This window comes from Pituophis catenifer, unplaced genomic scaffold (assembly GCF_029215685.1).
Source record: "Pituophis catenifer annectens isolate HBS135680 unplaced genomic scaffold, rPitCat1.0.hap2 SCAF_7, whole genome shotgun sequence".
NCBI classification, from domain to species: domain Eukaryota; kingdom Metazoa; phylum Chordata; class Lepidosauria; order Squamata; family Colubridae; genus Pituophis; species Pituophis catenifer.
In genome coordinates, this window is record NW_027256887.1 from 14,127,474 (window position 1) to 14,153,753 (window position 26,280).

A 26,280-nucleotide genomic window follows, 5' to 3' on the forward strand; every position below is an offset into this window, starting at 1 on the left:
ATTATTTATCTACAAACATCCTTTCAAAGTTTGCTGTCCTCAATGGATCCTAGAGATTCTACATAAAACTTTTTTTTTCATTAAAATAAGTAGTATTAAAACTTCTCCATTTGTCTTTATTTTTAATAATATTTAAAGTCTGACGCAAAAGCAGAAATCTTATTTTCCTCTTGGTGCAATTTGACAATGGGAAGTTCCGAGATGGTAGCCACATAATCAATATTTTTTTAAAAAAATCTAATCTGTAAACTGTTAAAAGAACCAAATGAAATAGGATAAAATTTCAGTTAAGTTTTTGAAAATGCAATGTATGCCCCAAAGGGTGAAAAAAGATTGCTTTGTTCGTGTCTTTCAATTATTGAGTATCTTGCTTTCCCAAAACGATTGAATTACTCTGCAGTTTTAATGAAGCATCTATTGGGCTTAGAGCTCAGACTATAGTGATCTACACTATGCAAGGCTGACAAAGATTGGTTGCTGAAACAAGGCATCAAAGCAAAGAATACATGTTCCATATATCCTACAACTAGAGGCCCCTCTCCCTGGCAGATAGCTTAATAAATGTTCATTGCCCTACAGTACTGCAGATTTTTTTAAAAAGCTTTGATCTTTGACCTTGCTTGAGTAGCACAGGTAGTTTATGTTCTGAGTTTGAGAGTGGGTCAGCTTTCAATTCCTTCTTGCTTTGCACTGAAATAAGAACATTAATACTGGAAGCCTGGTGAATGTATTTCGATTTGGATTGCAAAAATCCAAGAAACTCCTTATAGACCAGAGTTGGTCAATCATAGCAGCTTTAAGATTCATGCTAGTTAGGGAATTCTGGGAGTTGAAGTCCACCCATTTTAAACATTGTGGTAGACATCGGCAAAGAGTTTTTCTGCATCTGTCTGGATTTTTGCAGCTCAGATATCACCTGACTAAGTTTAATAGACAAATGAACCAGTATGCTATACAGTTATATATTAGTGATACACTTGACAGACAATTATTTACACATTTTATATATTGTACATGGTAACAGCTTTGAGCAATTTACAAAAGACAGCAAAAACATTACTGTAAATCCATTCAAATTGTAACATCTCATGGGAGATTAGACTAGACTAGACTAGACTAGACTAGACTAGACTAGACTAGACTAGACTAGACTAGACTAGACTAGACTAGACTAGACTAGAATAGAATAGAATAGAATAGAATTCTTTATTGGCCAAGTGTGATTGGACACACAAGGAATTTTTCTTAGTGCATATGCTCTCAAAGTACATAAAAGAAAAGATACGTTCGTCAAGAATCATAAGGTACAACACATACATAGTCATAGGGAAACAGTCAATATAAATCTTAAGGATACCAGCAACAATGTTACAATCATACAGGAGATGGGTGATAGGAACGATGAGATTAATAGTAATGCAGACTTAGTAACTAGTTTGACAGTGTTATGGGAATTAGTTGTTAAGCAAAGTGATGGCATACGGGCAAAAACTGTTCTTGTGTCTAGTTGTCTTGGTGTGCAGTGCTCTATAGCGTCGTTTTGAGGGTAGGAGTTGAAACAGTTTATGTCCAGGATGTGAGGGGTTTGTAAATATTTTCACAGCCCTCTTTTTGACTTGTGCAGTATACGGGTCCTCAATGGAAGGCAGGTTGGTAGTAATTGTTTTTTATGCAGTTCTAATTATCCTCTGAAGTCTGGGTCTGTCTTGTTGGGTTGCAGAACCAAACCAGACAGGTATAATGGTGCAGATGACAGACTCAATAATTCCTCTGTAATTAGCACATCAATGCTCCAATGCAAGTCCTTCTGTTCAGAAGTCCTTACCTCATCATGTAAAAGTGGTAAAGGTTCTCCTGAACTTCCAAGATTGTCTGGCATCAGCTCTAATTCTTGTTGCTTAAGGAGTTATGTAATCCTATCCAGAGCAGGCTTACCTCCCAAATGCTATGATCACAATGCAAGACATATTGTAGTACAGGGAGAATTGATTAAGATGAAGCATACTTTTTCATTGCTTGCTAATGACATTTATCCATCTTTGTGTGAAAGGATGTTTTGTCACCCAGGGATCGATTATTATTTTCTGATGTTAATATTTTCCCACTCAAATATGGATTCATATCTTCACCCGATTATAAACAGAATGCAGTGTGATCCAATCATACAATTCAGAATTAACTTATTTCGTGTTTGCTAAAAATCTCACATTTAAGCATAACTCTATATAATATTTTTTCACTAATTTGTCTGAATATCACTATATACTTTATTCATTTACTGTTACAGTTTGCACAATCTTCTAAAATTCCAGAGAAAGAAATATTGCACACTTATTATTATTCATGAGAATAATATAATATGATAATTATTATAATAGAATAATATTCAACAACATTATATAATATTTTACAACTTTCTGCATCAACAATTATCTTTATTTTTAAATTCAATCATCCTAATCATTCTCTTATTCTTGTATAACATTCTTATAAACTAAATTGTTATATATACTTACATTCTATTTATTAACATAGTCAATATTTTATCCTTACCAGTATTCAATATTCTTAGATTCCAATTGGTCAAATTTCGATTTACATTCTTATTTCTTGTTTTGATTTCTATTTTCTAGCCACGTATAGAATCTATTCCACACTTTATAGTAGTCCGAATCATTTGTTTCTTTAATCTCCATTGTCATTTTATCCATTTTAGCACATTCGAGGATCTTTTTAATTACTATTTCTTCAGATGTGTATTGTTTTGCGCCAGAGCAATTCTGGCCGCCGTTAGCATATGCAAAGTTATGTAGTACAAACTTTTCTTATCAATCATTCCTAGAAGAAACAACTCCGGTTTGAAATCAGTATTTTGGAGTGTAATCTCTTCTAACCACCTTCTGATTTTATACCAAAATTTTTTAACACTTGGGCACATCCACCACATGTAGTAGTATGTTCCTAATTTATGGCCGCATCTCCAACATTTAGGTGATAGGTTGGAATACATTTTTGTCAATCTTGCTGGTGCTAAATGCCATCTATAAAACATTTATATTATTATTATGTAATGTTGTTATTTATGTTTTGTATTTTACTATTTGGTGTATGTGTGTGTTTTTTGGGGGAGGGGTTGACTTTTTTTTCATTTTTTCATCTTTTTCTATGATGTTTTTGGTTTTAAAAGTGTAAAATATTCAATAAAAACTATTTTTTTAAAAAAAGAATAATATTCACCAAAAACATCTTCCAACACTACAAGTCCTATCATTTTATAGAAAAAACCGGTTTACAGATATTTCCAGAAATGTTTATTGTATCAACACATGTAATAATTAGGCCTGAGGTAAGATTTTAAAATCAGGCACAGCAGGAAATGCTGTCACTTAACTAGCCCTGGAGGCCCTAAACTGGGACTTTGAAAAGTTATGGTCTAGTCTGACAACACAGAACAGGAACAATAAGCCAGTCATTTACACCACATCAGAAGAAGTGATGCTATCTGTAATGAAAGAATTACCACAACAAACAAAGGCACTGAGGCTAAACCATTACTGATAGTAAGATAAAATTATTCAAATGCTTTATATCTTGCCTCAAGAACTCCACAGTTGATCTAGGTTAAACCTTAAGGGTTAGTTTTCTAAACTTTTAAAAAACATTTCCTCAAGAAATCCCTGAATATTTTGCCATTTTATAGTAGTATCCAATAGCATCACCCACAACCAAGTTTCATGCTCTTGCCTTCATGTAATAAACTTCATATTGCACAAAGTTAATCACAACAAGGAAGAATGCATAGAGTTACATCAGATATCACATATGTCAATATTTTAAAAAGGGAAACAGGCCATTTTGTTACTGAAGTCAAAGTTTCTATAATTCTCAAAGAAATTATAAAGGCCCACTGAAAAATAGATTTCAGTTCACAATCACAATAACCAATAAGGCAAGCTGCTTCACTTAATATAAAATAAAAATAAGCTGCCTCGTCATTAAATTCAATCATTTGTAGGAAGTTAGCACCCACCCCTTTCCTGGAAGAGTGAAATATTTTAGGAAATATGAAAAAGGCAGAATATTATATTTCCCTGGATGAGAAATATGAGAAGCATATTTTACAGACAAAGCAGCTCCCACCTTCCTGCCCCCCACCCTTTGTCAATGGGCCATTAAGGCCTGGGCCAGTCTATTCTACATAACAAAGATCTGCCTCCTTCAGGCAGAGCCATAGTAGGAATTGCCAAAGATGGGATTAGCCCTCTACACAATAGCAGCAGAAACTCACCACATGTGACCTGGGAAGCACATGTGACCATCAGCCAGCAAGGCCCCCACCCCCTGGGAGTCTGACAACCAATCAGGATACTCTTTTGGGGCCCCAAGAAATGCAGAGCCAGAGAGAGCATAAAAACCCGAGGATTTACTGTATCTGCCCCTTTTTTCTGTTCAGGAACTCAAGCTATGTGATCCTGTCCTCCATTAAACCATCTTTCCAAGCAGTCTCCATGTTTCCAGTGTCTGTTTTCCCCACTTGGAGCAGAACCTAGAAGGATGTTTCTTCCAACACATTGAACTAATGGTAAACCTTTCTATTCAGACCACTGGTGTGTTGCTCCCAGTTCTGTCCGGTTCTATAAAACCAGTAGTAAAACCGGTGGGAGGCTCCGCCCACCTGCCCCAACGTCATCAAGGGGCTTCTGCGCATGCTCAGAAGTTTCATGCACAGACGCTCCCGTTGCAAACCGGTAGTAAAGGTAAGTAGAATGCACCCCTGATTCAGACACAAGACTTTAGTTATCAAACATATTTTCCTGCAGGAAACAAGGCCAAAATATTAATAGCTTAACTGAGAGAAAGAGAATGAGCAATTTATGTGCTTGCTCTATTTGTATAAAACAGGTCCTCAAAGGAATGGGATAAGCAATTCATCATTTTAATGAAGCTTTACCATTTCTTTATATCTGTATTTTAAAATATTTGTGTGACCACATATTAGTCATTTGCCCCTATGATGCTTCTACTTAAGTCAATATTAAATGAAATCTTCAGCATTCTTAATACCCATTAAGTATCAGCAGGAAAATTGCTAAAAACATGTTTGTTCTAAAAAAAGTCAAGAAGTGGAAAGCAAACTACTTAAGTCCAACCATTTCGACAAGGATTACCAATAGAAAAAAAACCCTCCTTTTCACTCTGTAACAAACTGTGAATCAAACTATTAGATTTTGTCTTTCAAATAATTGTTTATTTTTCTGCTATAAATAATAAATTAGGCAGAAAGCCAACTCTGATGAGTAGTCTCTGAATAAACATTATGGAGGGCTTTCTGTGACCAACACTAATACAGAGTTATTGACAACCATTCAAATTCATTAATAAAGATCATTGTGAGATAGACATTTAACACTTCACAGTGGCTTTAGCTCTCAAAGTTTAAATTAGGATAAAAGGCAGATGGTCTTTTGTTTGCAAAGTAAGAGACCTCTAGAAACGAAGCGAAGCAATTTTGCTTCAATAGAGGAGGATAACTATACTGCAAAGAGGGAACCTGATGCTTTAAAAAATTTCCCATAAAAGCTCAGGCGATAAAACAATTATAAGAATAATGAGGAAATTATATCCACTCCTGAGAAAAGACAAGTTAATAGGAAAAGACACCTGGATCATGTTACTATTGATATGTATTTTATTCTACACACACACAAAAAATACTTGGCTATTAATGTGTACCATATTCTGTATGTATTAAACATTTTAATACTAATGGTTATTCCTTCCGTTGATTTTTTTCTTTCCTTTTTTTTTCCACTAAATTAAAAATTTGTACATACGTTAAATGGTATCAATGCATGTATGTATACATGCATGCAAATACATATTTATCAGTATTGGAAGGAAAACCCATCTGGTTCAGTGCCAAGCTGGGAGAAAGACATTGGAAACATGGAGGCTGATTGGAAAGATGGTTTAATGATGAACAGAACCACCAGTGTTTATTGTTCTGGTGCAGCTGACAAAATGGAGTTGAGGACGAGGGCTTTTTATACCTTCTTTGGGCTTTGTATTTGAGCTTCCTGTTCCTGTGCAAGAACATGTATTCTATTGGTTGTTGTCAGACTCCCATGGAGCTATGCAGGGGTCATAGCTGGCTCTATAGGCAAAAGAGAAAATGCAAATCCTAGGTGCTTGTTTGAGCTAATCTGGTCAACCTCTGGCTTATTGCTTATCTGAGGTTTGAAGTTTGGACTGCTCTGGGATGGTGCAATGAAGAGGCTTGTCTTCTAAAAGTGTGTTGGGCAATTCCTATTATGGCTTAATGGCTTTTGCCCTGTGTTGGATCTTGGGTACGGGGCTGCTTCTAATCCTACCATTCTGCCTTTGTTCAGACTTTGCTGCAGGGAGTTTCAAAATATCCTGTCTTGAATGGATTTCTCCCTATTTGCTTTGCTTATGAATGGAGCTATCTAGATACCTGTCTTCCTCTTTCAATAAGCTCTTTTATCTTTTAAGTGTTGACATCTGTTGTGGGCTATTAAGAAAAAGTGGGAGCTGCTTTCTGCCTCAAAAAAAAGCCCATGTTTCTCCATTTCTCCTTTTGGAGAAATATAGTATTCTGCCTTTTTTAATATTTCCCAAAATATTTCATTCTTCGGCGTGGCGGGGGGGGGGGGGGGGCTTCCCACATTAGATAAGTTAATGCATCTATCGTTTAGTTTTCTTTTATCTTCTTAGGTTGGCAGGAACCCTTCCTGTTGCAGGCATATGTCTTCTTTAATGCTGATATAAGCATTTCTTTTCATTGGGACTGAAAGTGATTCTATTTATGCAGCACAGATTTTAAATGAAGCAAACGGTTGACACCACAACTATTCATTCTTCCGGGTGTCATTCGTTTCCTCCCTTTATCAAGAGAACCAGCTAAAGTTATGGGACTCCATTTACACAACAGATTTCCTAGAATACCACAACTACCCAGTTGGTCAGCTGTTATTCACTGACAGATCCTCTTATTTCTACCGCTGAAATATTTTGGACAGTTTCTCAGTTGCTATCTGCAGTTTCAAAGCTATACCAAGGGGATCTATCAGGCTTTCCCAAACAGTGCTGAAAACAGTTTGGCTCCCCATCACATGCTTTGTAGATGATAAGAGCTGTATGTTTATAATTACATATGTCAGCAGTGAGCGAGATCTCACTTTCCATGTCATTGCTATTTAGTGCTTGCCTTTTTAAGTGACAAAGTACAGTCATTATAAACAAGTTCGTTTATACACATTCACTGTCCTTGTATAGGCAAATGGATTGTTAGCTACTCTCAGAGCAACCGAATTAATAAAACTTGAACAAGCAAATGCTTTGAAAATAAATGTTGAAATCTACTTGACTGATTTGTAGTTTAGTTGAAAATGCTGGTATCATCTGAATGTAGTTCAATGTGAAATGTTTTTCTTTCTCAAATCAATTGGCAGAAAAAAGAGTGAAAACCATGATATTCTGAATATTGCATAAATTTACTTTGCATGTTCCTCCCCTCCCTTAGACTGTGCATATAAATGTCAGAACATGCACAGTCTTACAGGAATCATTGGCTTCTCTTCTATGTGGATAAATAGTAACTGCCTGTTAAAACATTTATAGCTGCTATCAGCACTTTTATCCAGCAGTCCTGAACGTACATACAAATCATGGAGTTCTCAAAATGTAAAGAGATATACTCAGGGCACGAACTAATACATAGAACTAAGCCCCAATAGATGCAATGGTGAGATGGAAGATTTGGGAATTTACAATTCTATTGCATATGAACTGGATTATTTTCAGTGAAACTTCAACACATGGAAACTTGAACATATACTATACCAGGGGTCGGCAACCTTAAACACTCAAAGAGCCACAAACGTCCTAACCGGAAGCCCCCGTTCAATTCTGGAGCCGACCAGAAGTCCGGTTCCCCCATCATAGTCTCCTCCTAGCGTGGCATCCTTTTTCTTCTGCTGACCGGAAGTCCGGTTCCCCCACCATAGAGTCTCCTCCTAGCATGGCATCCTTTTTCCTCTGCCGACTAGAATTCGGTTTTCCCACCATAGAGTTTCCTCCTAGCGCGGCATCCTTTTTCCTCTACCTGTCCTAACTGAAAACTCTATCAATTGTGGAGCCGACCAGCAACAAGGAGCTGCAGCAGAGGGATGAAAGAGCCACATGCGGCTCCAGAGCCGCGGGTTGCTGACCCCTGTACTATACCATGCAATCAAATCAGTAACACTGAAACACACTCTCTCACGCACACAAACACAGCCAATTTATCAGTAACATACAAGTAACTCCAGAAAAGGCATTCATTCATTTAGCAATATCTTTTCTAGCCAATATGAAAAAAGGTATAACATCCAACATGACACAGGAATATCTTGAACATTCCACTAATCTAAAATCGCTTTGCCTTGCCTCTTCTGAATTAGATTTTCAGCAATGTCCTCAATAAATAACAATTAATTATATTGGTTTTGCAAATCAGATTATTCCCCCAGAATACACCTAAATATAGTTTTCAAAATCAAGGAACCTAATGAAACATCATGGTTAAAAAGGAAACATTTGTAGGCAAGAACAGACACAACAGCACACTTTCTAACCACAATAAGAACATTATGAATCCTAAGGATTTTGAATGGAATTTTGTTCATAAAGCACAACTTTTCTCATTTCCTTTTCTCACTGTCATATTAGGAACATACACTTGATGTTTAAGAATTCTCCATAGTGGAATTCAATTCAGTAGAATTTATTTCAGAAGAAAATCTCTTCTTATATAGGCAATATGGTTTCCTAAGAGTTCTTATGAATCCAAGAACTGGATTCATAAGAATTGCTGTTGTATATGAAGTCACTCTGTAATTCAAATTATCCTTAAACTAACACGTACAGGCACCAAGCCTCATCACATTTCAGAATACATTAAATTTTTATTTCTTACTGTATTTAGTATATGGCAGATGATAGGTGAGTGCTTCTTTCTGTACGGAGAACAACTTTATCTAACAATCATATCAAAACAAGTGATTCATAATCAGAATAAATTATATCCTGCTTTCAATAGAAAGGGACAATCAGATAATTGTTTGACCTAAAAGGATATCATGACAGCAACATTTTACATTAATGGAATTTAATTCCCTAGCGACAGAGGAGAGGCTACTAAGACAGTTCATGTCTTAATCCATTCTTTGATGGCAACTAAAGCAGCTCTTTCTTTTCCTGTGCAACAAGGTGACAGCCAAATTTTGAAATAAGCCTTTGCAAAAGTATATAAAAACAGCAGTAAATAAAAGAACAGCTCACTCTGCATAATTCTAACAAAATTCAGCACCTGTATGAGACAGTGGCCTGCAATTGCAAGGTCTTAAATAAAGCAGAACCACTGTTATAAATGTTATATAAAAACATTAAAAACTGTATAAAAAGGGATGCGGTGGCTCAGTGGCTAAGACACTGAACTTGTCGATAGAAAGGTCAGCAGTCCAGCGGTTTGAATCCCTGGTGCCGCATAATGGGGTGAGCTCCCGTTACTTGTCCCAGCTTCTGCCAACCTAGCAGTTCGAAAGCACGTAAAAAATGCAAGTAGAAAAATAGGGACCACCTTTGGTGGGAAGGTAACAGCATTCCGTGCTCCTTTGGCATTTAGTCATGCCGGCCACATGACCACGAAGATGTCTTTGGACAGCGCTGGCTCTTCGGCTTTGAAACAGAGATGAGCAACACCCCCTAGAGTCAGGAACGACTAGCACATATGTGCGTGGGGAACCTTTACATTTACTATTATAAAGAAAAAAAATCAGTGCAATTATAAAAAACATATGAGGGATATCCGCATGTGTATGAACAGGGGTAACAGGAAAGCATCTAGTCTTATCTCAGTTCATATTAATCCATTTCTGAAAAGTTTACATACTTAACTAAGTTGTTTCACATTACAATGGTATTCAGAGAGCAATTCAGTAAGTATTTGAATTCAACCACCACTAATTTGCATAGAAACCAGACTTTTTAAAGTATAGATTCAAGAGTGTGCTTGAATGCAAAAGTGCTTCCAGAAAACCTGTTCCACTAGAAGAGACACCTAGTTCTGAAGCCATTGTAAAATAGGATTTTGAATATTTTCTTTGGATTGACTGATATCTACATCAATAGGCTGTGATGTCTACTATGTCTGCCTTTCAGCATAGACATAAATATCCATGTATGCAAACACAATATACCTCTTATATTTATCTTTGTGTTACATTATTTTATAGATGATGTTGAAATATCGATTTAACCAAGTTTCCATTTCCATTCCTATTTATTAAATTCAATTTGAATTTTCTATAGTAGCATAAACTGTTTCTGCTGCAAGCATTACCAGTAGATATCTTATTTTTTTCCATGCATTACTCTAATTAAAAAGAGATTACTTGTCAAATACTGTAGATACGTAACATTTTCTTTGTCACTTAAAGTACCACTTTCAAGGTTCTACTATGGATCCAGCAAACAGCTGTTTGTGTATGTTTTTCCCTGCAGGTAGATGAATTTAATGGGTTCCTCCATTAAAATCAAGAAACAAGTAAGGAAGTTAAATATTACAAGAATATTTAAAATATCATAAATGAATGTGATCTGCAATGATGATATCAAACTTTTTTTAAAAAAATTAGCTTCCAGCCTCTTTTTATCTTCAGTAACTTCTTCATAATTTGGCTACATTTTGAATTATTGCAACAATATTGTAGAAAAGTTTCACCTTGATGAAGTTTTTAATTCAATGGCCAAAATCTCATCAAATGTATTAGTATTATTCAGTTTCATCTCTCATATAATTAATGTTTTTTACAGTTATAGGTAATATCCACTTTACAACTAAACTATTCTATATCTCACAATTTAAAATTTCCTGACAATTTTAACCCTTCAAATTTATACTGAGGGTGTAATATAAGAAACATAAAGTCTACAGATAGTCCTCAACTTACAACTATTTAACAATTAATAACAGTGCTAAAAAAAGTGACTTACATATAGTCCACTTACATATGACCAATAGTGAAATCCATTTTTTTTACTACCAGTTCTGTGGGCATGGCTTGGTGGGCGTGGTGTGGCTTGGTGAACGTGGCAGGGAAAGGATACTGCAAAATCCCCATTCCCTCCCCACTCCTGGGGGAAGAATATTGCAAAATCTTCATTCCCACCCCACTCTGGGGCCAGCCAGAAGTAGTATTTGCCGGTTCTCTGAACTACTCAAAATTTCTGCTACCAGTTCTCCAGAACCTGTCAGAACCTTCTGGATTTCACCCCTGCTTATGACCATTGCTATGCCTCCAAAATTCAGGTGCTTGACAACCATGATGGATTTATGACAGTTGCAGGATACTAGTGTCATGTGATTACCATTTCCAACCTTCCCAGGGGTTTTCCAAAGGAGGAAGCCAAACTGGTTTAAGGACTTCCCAATTTATTTAATGACCGGAATGATTTGCTGAACGATCATGACAAAAAAGGCTTCTTCTTTTTTTTTTGCGGTGGCACAGTGGTTAGAATGCAGTACAGCAGGTTACTTCTGCTGCCTGCTGGCTGCCTGCAATTTGCCAGATCAAATCTCACCAGGCTGAAGGTTGACTCAGCTTTCCATCCTTCCGAGGTCGGTAAAATGAGGACCCAGATTGTTGGGGGCAATAGGCTGACTCTGAAACCCGCTTAAAGAGGGCTGTAAAAGCACTGTAAAGCGGTATATAAGTCTAAGTGCTATTGCTAATTAAATTGGTGTGACCCACTTAATGGTTGCATCGCTTAGCAATGGAAATTCCAGTCTCAGTTGTGGTCATAAGTCAAGGACTACCTGTGTTTATACCATGCCACCGCAGGATCAAGGTTTGATCCAGCCGCAGTTAAAATTAAGAAGTAAAAACTAACTAGAGTTAAAATTGCCCAGAAGCAATAAAACCAATATACACTGTAATATATTTACAGCTACAGTAAAAATAATACTTATACCACTATAAATTCCCAAACATACAAAATACCCCTGTGTATAACTTTATAAATAATTATGTGTTTTATTTTGTTCCTTCAACTAAGGCAGTCATTATCATATTTGAGAGAGCTTAAATTTTGGTCTGAATGAAGGAGTTGTTTTAGATTGACGCTTAGTTCCCCAAACAATAACTTGAAGACAATAAACACACACAATGGTACTTGAAACGTTAACATGTTCAATTCATTTTTTTAGATATAATCAACCTGATTACATCCACTGGAATCTTTAGGATGATTATAGTGAAAATCCAAACTTAGATACTCCTTTCCTTCTGTGTTGAACTTTATCAAATCATGTAGTACAGTTTGAGGTTTGTTTTATGACATGTCCTTTTATCTTTCAACATTAGATATTATTATACTGTTATCAGTTGATTCAGCTTGACTATGACCATAGGCATAATCCAAAAACAAGTCACTACAAGCCAAGATAATCAAGTCAACTCAGATATTATCTCTGGAAATCTCTACCTAACACAGAAGTAATGACTATGTTAACTGCAATTAATTACTGGTAAAGATCTGGATGAAATCTTACTCAATTATCAAGGGTACTTAGTATACTGTCTTGACAGAAGTTGATTTTTCCCCCCCATAATACATATGGAATAATTTTCTTTTGTTTAAATTGCAAACCACCCAGAATAAACTGGCATCTAAATCTAATGAAATAAAGAAAGGATAAGTTGAATAAAGTCATCAATTTTAACAGTGAGTATTATTATTGATGCTTTGGCTAACAATGAGTGTTAGCACTAGTTGTGTAAGCATGACAGAGCACACTACTGTTGCACTGACTTGACTTCTCTCCTTGGCACTACATTCTAATTAAGTGCTGACAGAATCAGACTAATTTGAGTAACATTTCAGCACAAAGAGGGCAAGGAAAAACACCTTCCAAATTTAATACACACGCTGAAGCCATTTCACACAAAAGCGAAAAGACCATCGGGAGTGAAAAGCATCCCTAACAAGATACAGTTCACAATAAGGCTCAAAAGGTCAACAAGAGTTGCAGCTGGTTGAGAGGCTTGCAAAAAAACAAAAAACCCAGAAGAATGAAACTGGAAAAGGCTAGACTTGGCCACACTGATGCTATAATTATAAAGAGCAATGGCACAGTTTGAATGACAGTCCATATGCAAGAGCTGATTATTCCCTACAAAATGTGCTTTATGTGTTTTTCAGGTATAAATCTATAGTAAAATTGACTGCAGTATCTATTAAGCACGTAAACTATTTGAACATTTTAAAGCCATTTTAACATAAGAAATGATTAGCGATAGCCAGTAGAATGTATTAAAGTTTGTTAGAAAACAAAACCTGGTACATTTAAACATATATGAATCACCTTGCCAAATAAGATCCAGTGTAAATTTTGTTTAACACTAACTACCTGGTGTGCAACTAACTACTGCAGGCAGCAACTAGACATGTACTATAATGAATGAGATTGCTTCTACAATTCTTAATTTCCTAATATTTTTCAAAGTTGCTTACAAAATAATAATGAAATAGTATTCAAGAGCACTTAAAGCCATTTAGTCAGATTCAATACAAGTGTTTTTAAACTCTTTTAACTTGTTAAACTCTTCATAGAGTCAAATACAAATGATGGAGCCAGTCTTGCCTATGAAAATTGATGCCAAAATAAATTTATTAGAAGATAAAATCTAGCCTAAATTCCTTTAATTTCAGAGGGTTTGTAAATCTGCTTTTACATGCCTAACGTTTGTCCACGAAATGTGGACAAAAAGTCCATAAAAACTACATCCCCCATAATATTGCCTCTTACAGCCAAAATATTACCCCATATTTTGGGAGCATCATATTAATGGGTATGTGGAAATCTTTTTTTTTTTCTACTTTAGAGATAAGTGATACATTGTTCTTCCTACACCAACAACAATATCAAACTAATCCTTGTTGATACTGCAAATGCATTTGGATTTATCTTGGCTAGGCAAAATCTATTATGTTAATCATCAAACAGGATGCTATGGAATTTGCCCTTAAAGTGTTCTACTCCTACTAAAATATGTCTGGAAATAATGACAATAGATACATACAAAAAGAAGGAATCCTGGCTTGCCAAGTCTCAGGCTTCTGGTTGCTTTAAGGTTATTACTACTACTGTTGCCATCTCCTGCATTTACATTAATGAACTTTGGCCTTAAAATGCTAAGCATGTAAAATAGTTAAATTACTTAAATATTCTAGATAAATACATCATACATCGTTATGGTCTCACAAATAAGGTGTTTGTTGAGCACTTGCTCCTACAGACATATTCATTATAATTATAAAGAATTATCCAATATAGGCAGTTAGAACTCATCTGAACTAAGACAAATTTCCTAATACTACTAGTGTTTAGGATTAAGCTCTGAAGGTATGGAAACAGAAACTACATCTTATTTTGAAGGATCCAGCTTATTACTGATTTATTATTAGCTTATTTTTAATATATGTTCAACATTTGAATGATTTAAACATGGGTAACAGCTCACCAGCAGAAATAGACAGTACCATTATACCTTGATTTACCTTGTATTATTCAAGTTTCTGTGGATCACAACATGACTAGCTAAATCTTCCTAAAGGGTATCAAAACTAAGCATGACTTCGTTCAACAATTTTGAAGTTTTCCTTGTCTGCTTTCAGCTTTCTTACCAAAACACATGAGTATAGAACTGTGTTTCTCAACCTCAGCAGTTTTAAGATCCATGAACTAACTCCCAGAATTGCTCAGCCAGTACAGAAAATTAAAAATCAAAATGTATAAAGTTCCCATTTGCCTATATTGTCAATCCAATAAATAAATGGAGTGCAGCTACCATTATCTGACTTCACAAACTCCAAAAGAAATACACTTACCAGAAACGGATACTTTCATGATGGCCTCAAGGGGTCTGTTGTTATCCAAATCTCGGCTGAGCTTCAGTTCTCCAGTAGCAGAATCCAAAACCAGCAGGTTTAATTCATTGCCTTGGACAAAGGTATAGTCAAGCTGGTCAGATACATCAGGATCATGGGCAGGGATCTTGCCAATCACTCCAGAAGGAAAGCTATTAGATTTGTTGGTGACATAATTGTTGAACAGGATCTGAAAGTCATGCAACACAGGAGGGTTGTCGTTTTGATCCAGCAGGCGTATGTGCACAGTAGCTCGGCTCACAAGTGGGGCTGATGTAGCTTGTACCACAATTACGTACTCTGTCTGGCTCTCGTAATCCAGGTCCATCAGGGCTGTAAGGTCTCCATTAAGAAGGTCAAGCTGGAAGACCTCAGGAATATTCCCCTCTACAATCTGATACATGATCTGCGCATTGGTTCCTTCATCAGGATCTACTGCACTAATCCTGGCCACGATTGAACCAACAGGACTGTTCTCCTCAATGAAGATGTCAAATTCGTCTTGTTCAAACACAGGGGGGTTATCATTGATATCCAGTACAGTAACTTGGATATCAACGGATGCCTTGAGAGGTGGGCTACCCCTATCCACAGCAAAAGCACGCAAGCTGTAGACCGCCACGTTTTCACGATCCAGCTTGCGCAAGGTCCGTATCACCCCTGATGTGGCTTCAATGTAAAAATCTCCATCACCATCATCCCCACCCTGGAAAGTATAAACCAGGCGGCCATTGGGACCCGAGTCACGGTCTACAGCGGACACCTGCAAAACACTGGTGGACAGAGGTACATCTTCAAAAACAGAGCCCAGATACCGATCTCGAAGAAAACGAGGTGCATTGTCATTGGCATCTAGAATGAGGATCTCTACATAGGTGGTATCAGACTTCTGGGGGATCCCATTGTCCTGGGCCGTGATGGCTAATGTGTAAGAAGCTTGGTCCTCGTAGTCTAATTCCATCAAGGTAGTGATTGTTCCTGTGTCAGGATCAATGCGGAACTGAGGGATGTTGTCTTCCAAGATGTAAGTAATTCTGGCATTCTCTCCAGTATCTTCATCCGTGGCACTGATGGTGACAATGGATGTTCCAATGGGCTTGTCCTCACTGACACTCACGGTATAGTGTGAACTTTGGAAAACTGGTCGGTGTGTATTGGCGTCTGTGACATTGATGAAGACTTGCACTGTATCAAACAGAGTTCCATCTGAAGCCGTGACGGTCAACACATACTGCCTTTCCTGCTTATAATCAAGGGGCAAGGCCAGAGTGATCAGACCACCACCGCTCTGACTAGTAATGGCAAAGCGATTCCTTGTGTTGCCACTCGTGATCTGGTAGGTTACTACACTGTTGACATCTTTGTCCATTGCAGTCAGGGTCAAGACACTGCTGCCTACTGCCGCATCCTCATTCAGCCTGAGTTGATATACTTTTTCAGTGAAAGTAGGACTGTTATCGTTGACATCAAGGACCGTGATAGACACGCTGGCAGAGGAAGACATGACAGGGACTCCCTGGTCTCTGGCCTCCACCCCAAAATGATAATTCTCTGTAGTCTCTCGGTCGAGCTCAGTTGACACTGTAATCCAACCTGTACTATTGTTGATCTGGAATGGAAACCCTGTATTCCCCTGTATTGAAGATGCCAAGGCAGGAAGATGGGAGAGCTCAAAGATTTTGTATTCCAAGCGAGCATTGTCCCCAGAGTCAGCATCTACTGCCTGAATGTGTAACACGGAATATCCTATGGGGACATTTTCTAGCACAGTGGCTTGAAAGGGAGTGCTCACAAAAATAGGGGCATTGTCGTTGACGTCTAACACTTGGATGGACACCATCCCACTCGAATTGATCTGTGGAGGCCTCCCTCCATCCTGTGCCTTGATCCTGAGGGTATACTCTCGAATGCTCTCATAGTCCAGGGGATTGATCAAGTCAATAGAGCCAGAGAAAGAATGGATATAAAATTGGCCTTTCAGGTTGCCACTGACGATGCTATAATGGACCTGGGCATTGTTGCCCCGGTCTCGGTCAGTGGCTTTTACTTGCAAAACTTGACTGTTGATTGGAGTATCCTCTGGTATTTGTACCAAGTAACGTTTCTCGCTGAATTGTGGGGAATTGTCATTCTCATCTTCCACTGTGATATGCACCGTAACTGTGGCGCTTCGTGGACCTGGATCTTTCCCTTGGTCATTGGCTTCGACCACAAGATGGTATTCTGAGACTTCCTCTCTATCCACAGTGGCACAGGTTCTCACAACACCAGAATATGGGTCAATCTCAAAAATCCCTTCCCCAGAGCCTGGTTCTAGGATACGATAGAGCAAATTAGCATTGTCCGGAGCATCCTCATCTGTGGCACGAATAGTTAGCACCTCGTAACCTACCTCCAGGTTCTCTCTAATGGTCTCTCGATACTCCGGCTGTTCAAACACAGGATCGTGGTCATTGGTGTCACTGACCGTCACAGTCAGGAAGGTGATTGCCGAGCGATGCCGTGGAGACCCATGATCCGTCGCCGTCACCTGAAGCACGTGGGTGTCTTTTGTCTCTCGATCCAGCTTACGGCTGGTGACTATTGCTCCCGTCTTAGAATCGACGGAGAAGTAATCGTTGGATCTCTTGTCAAAAAAGGCTTCCATAGAATAGGTCAATCGGCCTGCCTCCCCTTCATCTGGGTCATGGGCTTCTAGGGTGATGACCGGGGTACCCGCAGGCTGGTTCTCAGCAATTGAAACTTGGTAATTGGGCAGTTTGAACTGAGGTGGGCTGTTCACACTCCTCATCCTCCGAGGTCCTCGAGGGCCAGAATCCCAACTGCCACCACCCTGAGTCGCCAATGGTGGGGAGACCTCTTGCCTGCTTCTATTCACCTCCAATTTACCCCCTACTGGCTGTTCCACTCCCCAATGCCTAGGCCTTCCCAGATCTACCAGAACATTCTGTTGGGTCGTCTTCAAGTGACAAAGAAGCTGCAGGGGACAGCTGCCTTGGGGAAGACGGCAGTCTAGTGGTTTCTCCCCAACTTCCCCCCAAGGCCGACCATCGGGGCAGACACACTGTGGGAAACTGGTCAGGGTCATGAGAGCCCAGAGCAGGGCTCCTGCTTTCGCCTCCCTCACTTTGGGAAGCACCTGCTGCCCGGAGGGAGGAGGGAAGCACAGCAGAGAAGCCAAACGCCGCCCTTGGGGAAGAGCTGGAGAAACGGCCAGGCGAGGCAGGGTGGCAACGCGGGGGGAACGGCCGGGGGAGCCCCAGCCGTGCAGGTAAACAGGCAGGCGGAGCGCGAGAAAGACGCCGCCGGCCGGAGAAGCCAGGCGCAAATGGAGCGGGAGCGGATTTCTCCTCAGGCCCGCGCACTCCACCGGCGCCTCCGTCGTCTTCAACAGCCCGTCGCTCGTGGCTTCCACGGCGTCCCTCAGCTGACGGGGCGTCCGAGTCTCGTCCAGAGCGCAGAGCCACTCCGGCCCCAGCGACAGGTCCAAAAGCAAGCGGCCCGGGTTGCCGTTGTTGCCGCCGTTGCCGCCGCACAGGAGATGCAGCTCCCAGCCCGCCGTCGCGAGCGCCAGCAGCGAGATCCACGACAGGCAGGCGGCCCCCGGCAAACGGAGCATCTCCGAGGCTTAGGAAGCAGGGAGGACGGCCGAAGGGCTACAAAATCCATCCACCCCCCTGAGCTGCTCATCCGGCCTCGTCCATCAAGCAGCTGCTGGGGAGCCTGGAAAAAGGCGGGCGGGGGGGGGGGTGAGGCTACCCCCCTTCCCCTCCGGCGCGGGGGAGGCCGAACTTTTCGCCCACCTTCAAAGTTGGCTGCGTCGAGGTTTCGTCGAAACGGCGCTCAAAATGGCTCCTCGCCACCCAAGCTGGCTTCCCAACCGGCCGCTCACCCTGGACGGCAGCTGCCCAAAGCGGATCCCGGCTTCGCCATTATAGCGCTGCGAACGCCGCGGCTTCTTCGCCCGATCTCCCCCTCAGGTTGCTGAGTCCAGATGCCCCCGAAGCCCGACGGCAGGTTGAAGAGAGATCCGGCGTGGCGCAGATCCAGCGGCTCCCCTCCGGGGACGCGCCTCTTTTCCTTTTCTCCCCCGACCAGAAGCCCGGCGCACGCGTCCCTTCTTCTCCGGGCTCAAAGTTATGCCTTCCCAAAGGAGCGCAACTTTCCCGCGACGGTTTTTTTTTCCCCCGGCCGGGCTCTTCTGGGTTCTCAATCGGAGGGCTGAGAAAGTTGGGCTTTTTAGGCGAGAGTCGGGACGGATCCGGGAAGCGCGCGTAGCGCCTCGTCTTTGGGAAAGTTTGCCCGGCGTGGGAGCTGCGTTTTCCCTTGCGGCTTGCTTTTTCTTCGCCTCTCCCTCCGGCTCCTCCTCCCCTTCTGCTCTCTCTCGCCTATTTGTCACCAAACCTGAAAGGATCTGCTTGCTCAAAAAGTCTCTATGGAGACCGCAGATGGGTCCCCAAAAGGACTTGAGAACGCGGCGCAGCCAAAGTTGCCTGCCTGCCTGCCTTCCTGGGCAACCCAACCTGCACGCACCAAAACAGGGCGGCGGCGGCGGCGGCGGCGCTTGGAGGGCGGGGGCAGAGAGGTGTGTCTGGCGAGGTGGAATGGGACGGGGAGTGTCTGCAGAGCGGAGCGTTCAAGGAGCGCACAAGCCGCCCGGGAGCTCCCTGTTGGCGAAAGAAGCGGCTTCCTGATGCCGCTTTAACTTTCCTGGCGAGGCTGGTCACAGAGCGCTCTCTGTTGGCCCGGGATAATAATAATAATAATAATAATAATAATAATAATAATAATAATAATAATAATAATAATAATAATAATAATAATAATAATAATAATTTTATTTCTTCCGAAGGACTCAGGGCTGTGTACAGCCAATTTAAAAACACAAGACACAACAATAATTAAAAATTAAAATAATTAAATAGATTTGGCCGATTTAAAACCCTAAAAATTAAAATACCCCAATTTAAAATTATTATATTGACAGCCCTGCCTGGCGGAACAACAGGGTCTTCAGTGCGCAGCGGAACACCCGGAGGTTGGAGATCTTACGTATTTCTGGGGGCAGTTCATTCCACAGGGCTGGGGCTCCCACAGAGAAGGCCCTCCCCCTGGGTGTCGCCAGCTGACATAACTTGGCTGATGGCACCTTGAGGAGACCCTCTGTGAGAGTGAACTGGCCGGTGGGAGGCTTTTGGTGGCAGAAGACGGTCTTGAAGGTACTTGGGTCCTATGCCATGGAGCGCTTTAAAGGTGGTAACCAACACCTAGAATCGCACCCGGAAGACCACTGGGAGCCAGTGCAGCTCGCGCAGGAGGGGCGTCACGCGGGCACAACGAGTTGCGCCCATAACCACCCGCGCGGCCGCATTCTGGATCTGCAAGGACGGGCAGAAGTCGAGCTTGGTGGCAGGGATGGTGGCGATCAATCAAACGGTAATGTGGGAAGCCTCCCCTTCTCCCCCCCCCCCCCCCCCGAGAATGAAATATTTTGGTGGATATTAAACGAGTCAGAAGATTATATTTCCCCCAAAGGAAAAACCAAGAACCTTGGTGGTGCTGCAGACTAAAGCACTGGTTTTTTTTTTAATTTGATTTATATGCCGCCCTTCTCCAGAGACTCAGGGCGGCTTACAATGCGTTAAGCAATAGCCTTCATATTTTTGTATATTTTTACAAAGTCAGCTTATTGCCCCCACAAACTGGGTCCTCATTTAACCTACCTTAGAAAGGATGGAAGGCTGAGTCGACCTTGAGCCTGGTAAGATTCGAACTTACTTTAATTGCAGACAGCTGGTGTTCAATTACAATGCATTAGTCTGCGGAGCTATCCAGGCTCCTATCCAGCTGGTGTTAAGTAACACCGGGAGCATTTCACCTCTGTTCTGGATCCTCACTAGAACAGGGGATCTCCAACCTTGGCAACTTTAAGACTTGTGGACTTCAACTCCCAGAATTCCTCAGCTTTGCTGGCTGAGGAATTCTGGGAGTTGAAGTCCACAAGTCTTAAAGTTGCCAAGGTTGGAGACCCCTGCATTGGAAAGCCTTGGTCTCACGCAGCCTCTGAGAAAATTGTGCAAGCATTTTCATGCACATTTCTGAGGTGCCAGAGACCCTGTTTGAGGAGAGCTCTCTTGTGCAAGTTCTGGAGAATCAGGAGAGGAAAGGAGAAGAGAGTCTTGTGAGGAGATCCGAAGAGGCCTCTTGTGTCTGGGAAGGGTGTGTGTGTGACATGCCAACATAATCAAGATAGGCATTTTCTGAATTTTTGACATACTGAGTGCAAACTCTTTGCCATCACTGCTCTATGGCCATTAAAGCAGTATCTGTGGTACTGGAAAGTAAATCTTTACTTTTCCACAGTGTTTGCATTAAGGGCCACAGTGTTTGTGGTACCAAAAAAAAGCAAATCTACCAGTATCTAGTATTCCCAGATAGTATAGGTAATGCTCACTTGTTCAGCAACCATTTGAAGCTATGCTGTTGCTAAATTACGATCCTTGTAGTTACAGTCAATATGGTGTCTGTGCAGTCACATGATTGTGATTTGGGTGCTTGGCAACCAACTTATAATTACAACAGTCACAATCTCCCATATCACGTGATTGTGGCCTTCATTGTTGGCTTCCAACAAGCAAAGTCAATGAGGAAGCTGGCAAGAAGGTTGCAAATAGTGATCACGAGGCCATTGGGCGCGATTGTGTGGGATTTGCCTAAAGACAGCAACTGGGAATGCTAAAACTGCTGTGTAAGTTGGTGCAATTATGTGACATTGCTTTTTATGATTGCGTTTCTTAGCAATAGTTGTTGGTCCCATGTAGGATAAGAGCAGGCACTTAAAAGTGTCATTTGAATTTCTTTGACCTTTATCTTTATTGACTAAATTGTTATGTATCAAGGTAAAGGTAAAGGTTCCCCTCGCACATATATGCTAGTCATTCCTGACTCTAGGGGGTGGTGCTCATCTCCCTTTCTAAGCCGAAGAACCAGCACTGTCCGAAGACGACTCCGTGGTCATGTGGCCGGCATTACCCTTTTTTCTTTTGATTTATCCACTTGTACCATCTATTCCATACTTTGAAATATTTTGAGTCTTCCTTGTCTTTTAATTTTAAGGTTAATTTATCCATTTTTGCACATGCATAAATTTTTTGAATTACCTCCTGATCCGTTGGCAAACGATCTGTTTTCCACAATTGTGCTAGTGTCAGTCTAGCCGCCATAATTATATGTAGTGTTAAGTATTTTATATCCTGTCTAATGTTCCTTTGATCATGCCTAATAAAAAGATTTCTGGTTCTAATTCAATTTCTTGGTCTATTATTTCTACTATCCATGTTTTTATTTTCCTCCAATATTTCTTGATTTCCGGGCAAAGCCACCAGGTATGGAAGAAAGTACCCTGATCTTGTTTATATTTCCAACAAATGTAATTTGAGAGTTATCATTCTATTCTGAATTCACTTTTCCAGAAAATGTTATTACCTGCTATTTTCAAACAGGAATTATGGTACTCTAAAGCAGGGGTTAGCAACCTGTGGCTCTGGAGCCGCATGTGGCTCTGTCACACTCCCTGTCACTCAAAATATGCATCACACAACCACCAATGTGTGACAACTGATGGCATGCGATTTATTGAGTTTTTCAACCCCCCGGTAGGCTAACCATGAATAAATCCAAGAAAAGAAAAAAGTTTCAGAAGAAAACAGAACGTTTAGTTCAACTACATATGCTAGTTTTGTGGCTACTCAAGAAATAGTCAGGCACGGGAAGGGTTTTGTGGCTCCCGGTGTTTTCTTTTCTATGGGAAATGGGTCCAAATGGCTCTTTGAGTGTTTAAGGTTGCAGACCCCTGATCTAAAGTGTCAGTTTCTTGTGAGAGAAAAATAAAATAAAGCTTAACCTTTCTACCCAATAAGGATCAGATCTGTCAAACTACTTTAAATGCTGGAAAAAGTGACCAAATGTCTACTATAATTAGTGGCCAGAACAAATGTTTTGCTATGGCCTCATTTTGGAGCATGGCTCCTGCCACTAGTATATATTACACGGAAAAGAGCGATATATGCCCAGATTTATTGAGAAGTTGAATTGGCAGCCTTAATTTGACAAGACTGGGGAACTGAGCGTTGCACAAGATTTGGGATCCTGTTTAGAATATTTTTCTATCTGTTCTTCCTTTAGCTCCCTGTACTGAAATCCCAGGTCTTTTTTCTCAGGTTCTTCTAATTAAATTTTGATTTAATTTCATCCTTCTACAAAACGTTAAAATTCAGCAAACAGCTATCTAAAATGTTATTACTAATGACACAGCATTGCAATGTAACATAATTGTTGTTCAGTTGAAGTCTTGCATTTTTGTACCTCCACAAAATGCATGAAAACTTTTAGATTCAATATATGCTTTAAACGGCATTTTGGACTTCTCTAGTTGCATTTTATGCTGCATGAGTTTTAAACTGCCATAGTGACCTCCAGGGGCAAATAAGAGAATTGCTTTTCCACCAAGGTATTCTGATTTAATTTTAGGGTTGCATTTTGGATTGTTTTATAGCTGCAGTAATAGATAATACTTCAATCACAGATGTTTGGCAGGCATAATCCTTAGAAAAACTGTTTGAGCATGTCTTGGACCACTTAAGATGTAAGATAAACATATTTAGGTGGAGTTTGGATTCATTTTACATCAATAAAACTTTAGTTCTTATTAAAACCAGTCAAAAATAATCTCACACTTGAACGTAAAGTATGAATTCAATGAATGTTTATTTGGAAGTCAGACATACTGAATGTATATGAGTCTCTTCTAGATAAATTTAGCAAGGAATGAAGCAAAGCTACTGATTTCTACATTGTGTGATTAAATTTGTTTTGTTTTGTTGTAACTATTGTCATTCTTTTGGCTTTATATCCATTGATTTTATTTTATTTTATTTAGTTTGTCAAACATGTATGAGATAACGGGTAGAAGTATAAACATGGACATGAGCACATGAAATGAGTACAAATAAATGGGGACAGTAGGACAGGGATGGTAGCAGGGGTGAAATCCAGCAGGTTCTGACAGGTTCTGGAGAACTGGTAGCAGAAATTTTGAATAGTTTGGAGAACCTGCAAATATCACCTCTGGCTGGCCCCAGAGTGGGGTGGGAATGGAGATTTTGCAGTATCCTTCCCCCAGGAGTGGGGAGAGAATGGAGATTTTGCAGTATCCTTCCCCTGCCATGCCCACTAAGCCACACCACACCCACCAAGCCACACCCACAGAACCAGTAGTTAAAAAAATTGGATTTCACCACTGGATGGTAGGCATGCTGGTAGATTTATGCACACCCCTTACAGACCTCTTAGAAATGGTGTGAGGTCCACAGTAGACAATTTAAGGTTAAAGTTTTAAGGAATTTGAGGATATAACAACGGAGTCGGATAGTGCATTCCAGGCATTGACCACTCTGTTGCTGAAGTCGTATTTTCTGCAATCGAGTTTAGAGCAGTTTACCTTGAGTTTGTATCTATTGTTTGCCTGTGTATTATTATTATTTTTATTTATGTGCTAATATTTTTACTGCATCCAGGGTGCCTAAAATGTGAAATATAATATATAAATAAAATAAATAAATCACTATAAATAATTATGTACAGTTATTTGGACTGTGCCAATGCTACATATTGTACAAAATCTATCGGGTTTGATGAAATGAATATATTTCAATTCATTAAATTGAATCTATGATCAACTCTGGCAGCTACAACCAATATTATAGACAATATAGAGCAGTGTTTCTCAACCTTGGTAGCTTGGTAGCTTGAAGATGGGTGGGCTTAAACTCCCAGAGTCCACCCATCTTCAAGCTACCCAGAATCCTTCTGGGAATTGAAGTCCACCCATCTTCAACCTACCAAGGTTGAGAAACACTAATATAGAGAGTATTTGTTTGGAAAGAAGATATGAAAGATTGAAATTAAGTGCAAGGAACCGTCTCAAGATTTGGAATGGAAACAAATAGTTATAATTGTTGCACCAAGAGGGATAGAAGAAGAATGTAAGTCAAAATAGGCAAAGAATTAGTAACAGAATACCTATCCACCCTGGATGAGTACAAATCATCTGGATCAGATGATTTACATCCCAAGGCTCTGAAGGAATTGGCAGATTTAACAGATTAACAGATTTGGAAGGGACCTTGCAGGTCATCTAGTCCAACCCTCTGCCCAAGCAGGAGACTCTACATCTGCTTCTACCTAGGATCGAACTCACAACCTCCTGATTGTGAGGCAAGAGCTCCATCTCTAGGCCACAGCAGACATAACCTTGGAGCTACTAAATGTAATCTTTCAAAGCTCCTGTAGCACAGGAGAACTACCAGAAAACTGGAAAAGAACTGATGTGGTTGTAATTTTCAAAAGGGGGAAATATGGATCAAGGAAATTATAGGCCAATCAGCTTGACATCAACGCCTGGGAAAATCTCGGAAAAGGTAACCAAGTGGCACATTTGTGAGACCTAGAAACAAACAAGGTGATTACTAGAAGCCAGCATGGATTTGTTCAAATCAGATCATGCCACCCAAATCTTATTGCCTTCTTTGATAAAGTGATGAAATTACTGGATCAGGGAAATGTTGTGGACATAATATACTTGGTCTTTTAGTCTTTGACAAAATAGACCACAGCCTACTAGATAAGATAGAATAGACAGTAGCACCACCAGATGAATTTGGACTACACTCAGTATGTAGTCCTTAATGGAAGGAAGCATGCAGTGGAGTACCTGAGGGTTGTGTTTTGCGTTCAATACTTGGAGGATAGACTCAGGATTCAGGAGGATCTTGACAGATTTGACCATTGGCTACTGCAATTAACCAAATGCACAGGTATAGAATATGCAGTACCTGACTCAACAGTAGTAACTGTGAAAGGGTTCTAGGCAGTGGTGGGATTCAAAATTTTGTACTACCGGTTCTGTGGGCGTGGCTTGGTGGGCGTGGCATGGCATGACATGGCTTGGCTTGGTGGGTGTGACATGTCTTGGCTTGGTGGGCGTGGCAGGAGAAGGATACTGTAAAATCTCCATTCCCACCCCACTCCAGGGGAAGGTTACCACCTCACGATCAGCTGGGACTCAGGAGGCAGAGAATAGATGGGGGGGAGAGAGCAGTCAGAGGTGGTATTTACCGGTTCTCCGAACTACTCAAAAATTCTGCTAACGGTTCTCCAGAACTGGTCAGAACCTGCTGAAACTTACCTCTGGTTCTACTGGACCACCATTTGTGTATGACTCAGCAGCAT

The 26,280-nt window shown here is 40.4% G+C and overlaps 1 protein-coding gene across 1 annotated transcript in view; it reads right to left on the reverse strand.

Moving 5' to 3' along the window:
* Positions 1-18,610, reverse strand: part of CELSR1 (cadherin EGF LAG seven-pass G-type receptor 1) — a 182,383-nt gene extending 163,773 nt beyond the window's left edge. The window contains exon 1 of the mRNA XM_070947154.1: positions 14,953-18,610. Within this exon, the coding sequence (XP_070803255.1) occupies positions 14,953-18,610 (3,658 nt within the window). The remainder of the gene's footprint in view (positions 1-14,952) is intronic.
* Between the last annotated feature and the right edge of the window lie 7,670 nt (positions 18,611-26,280).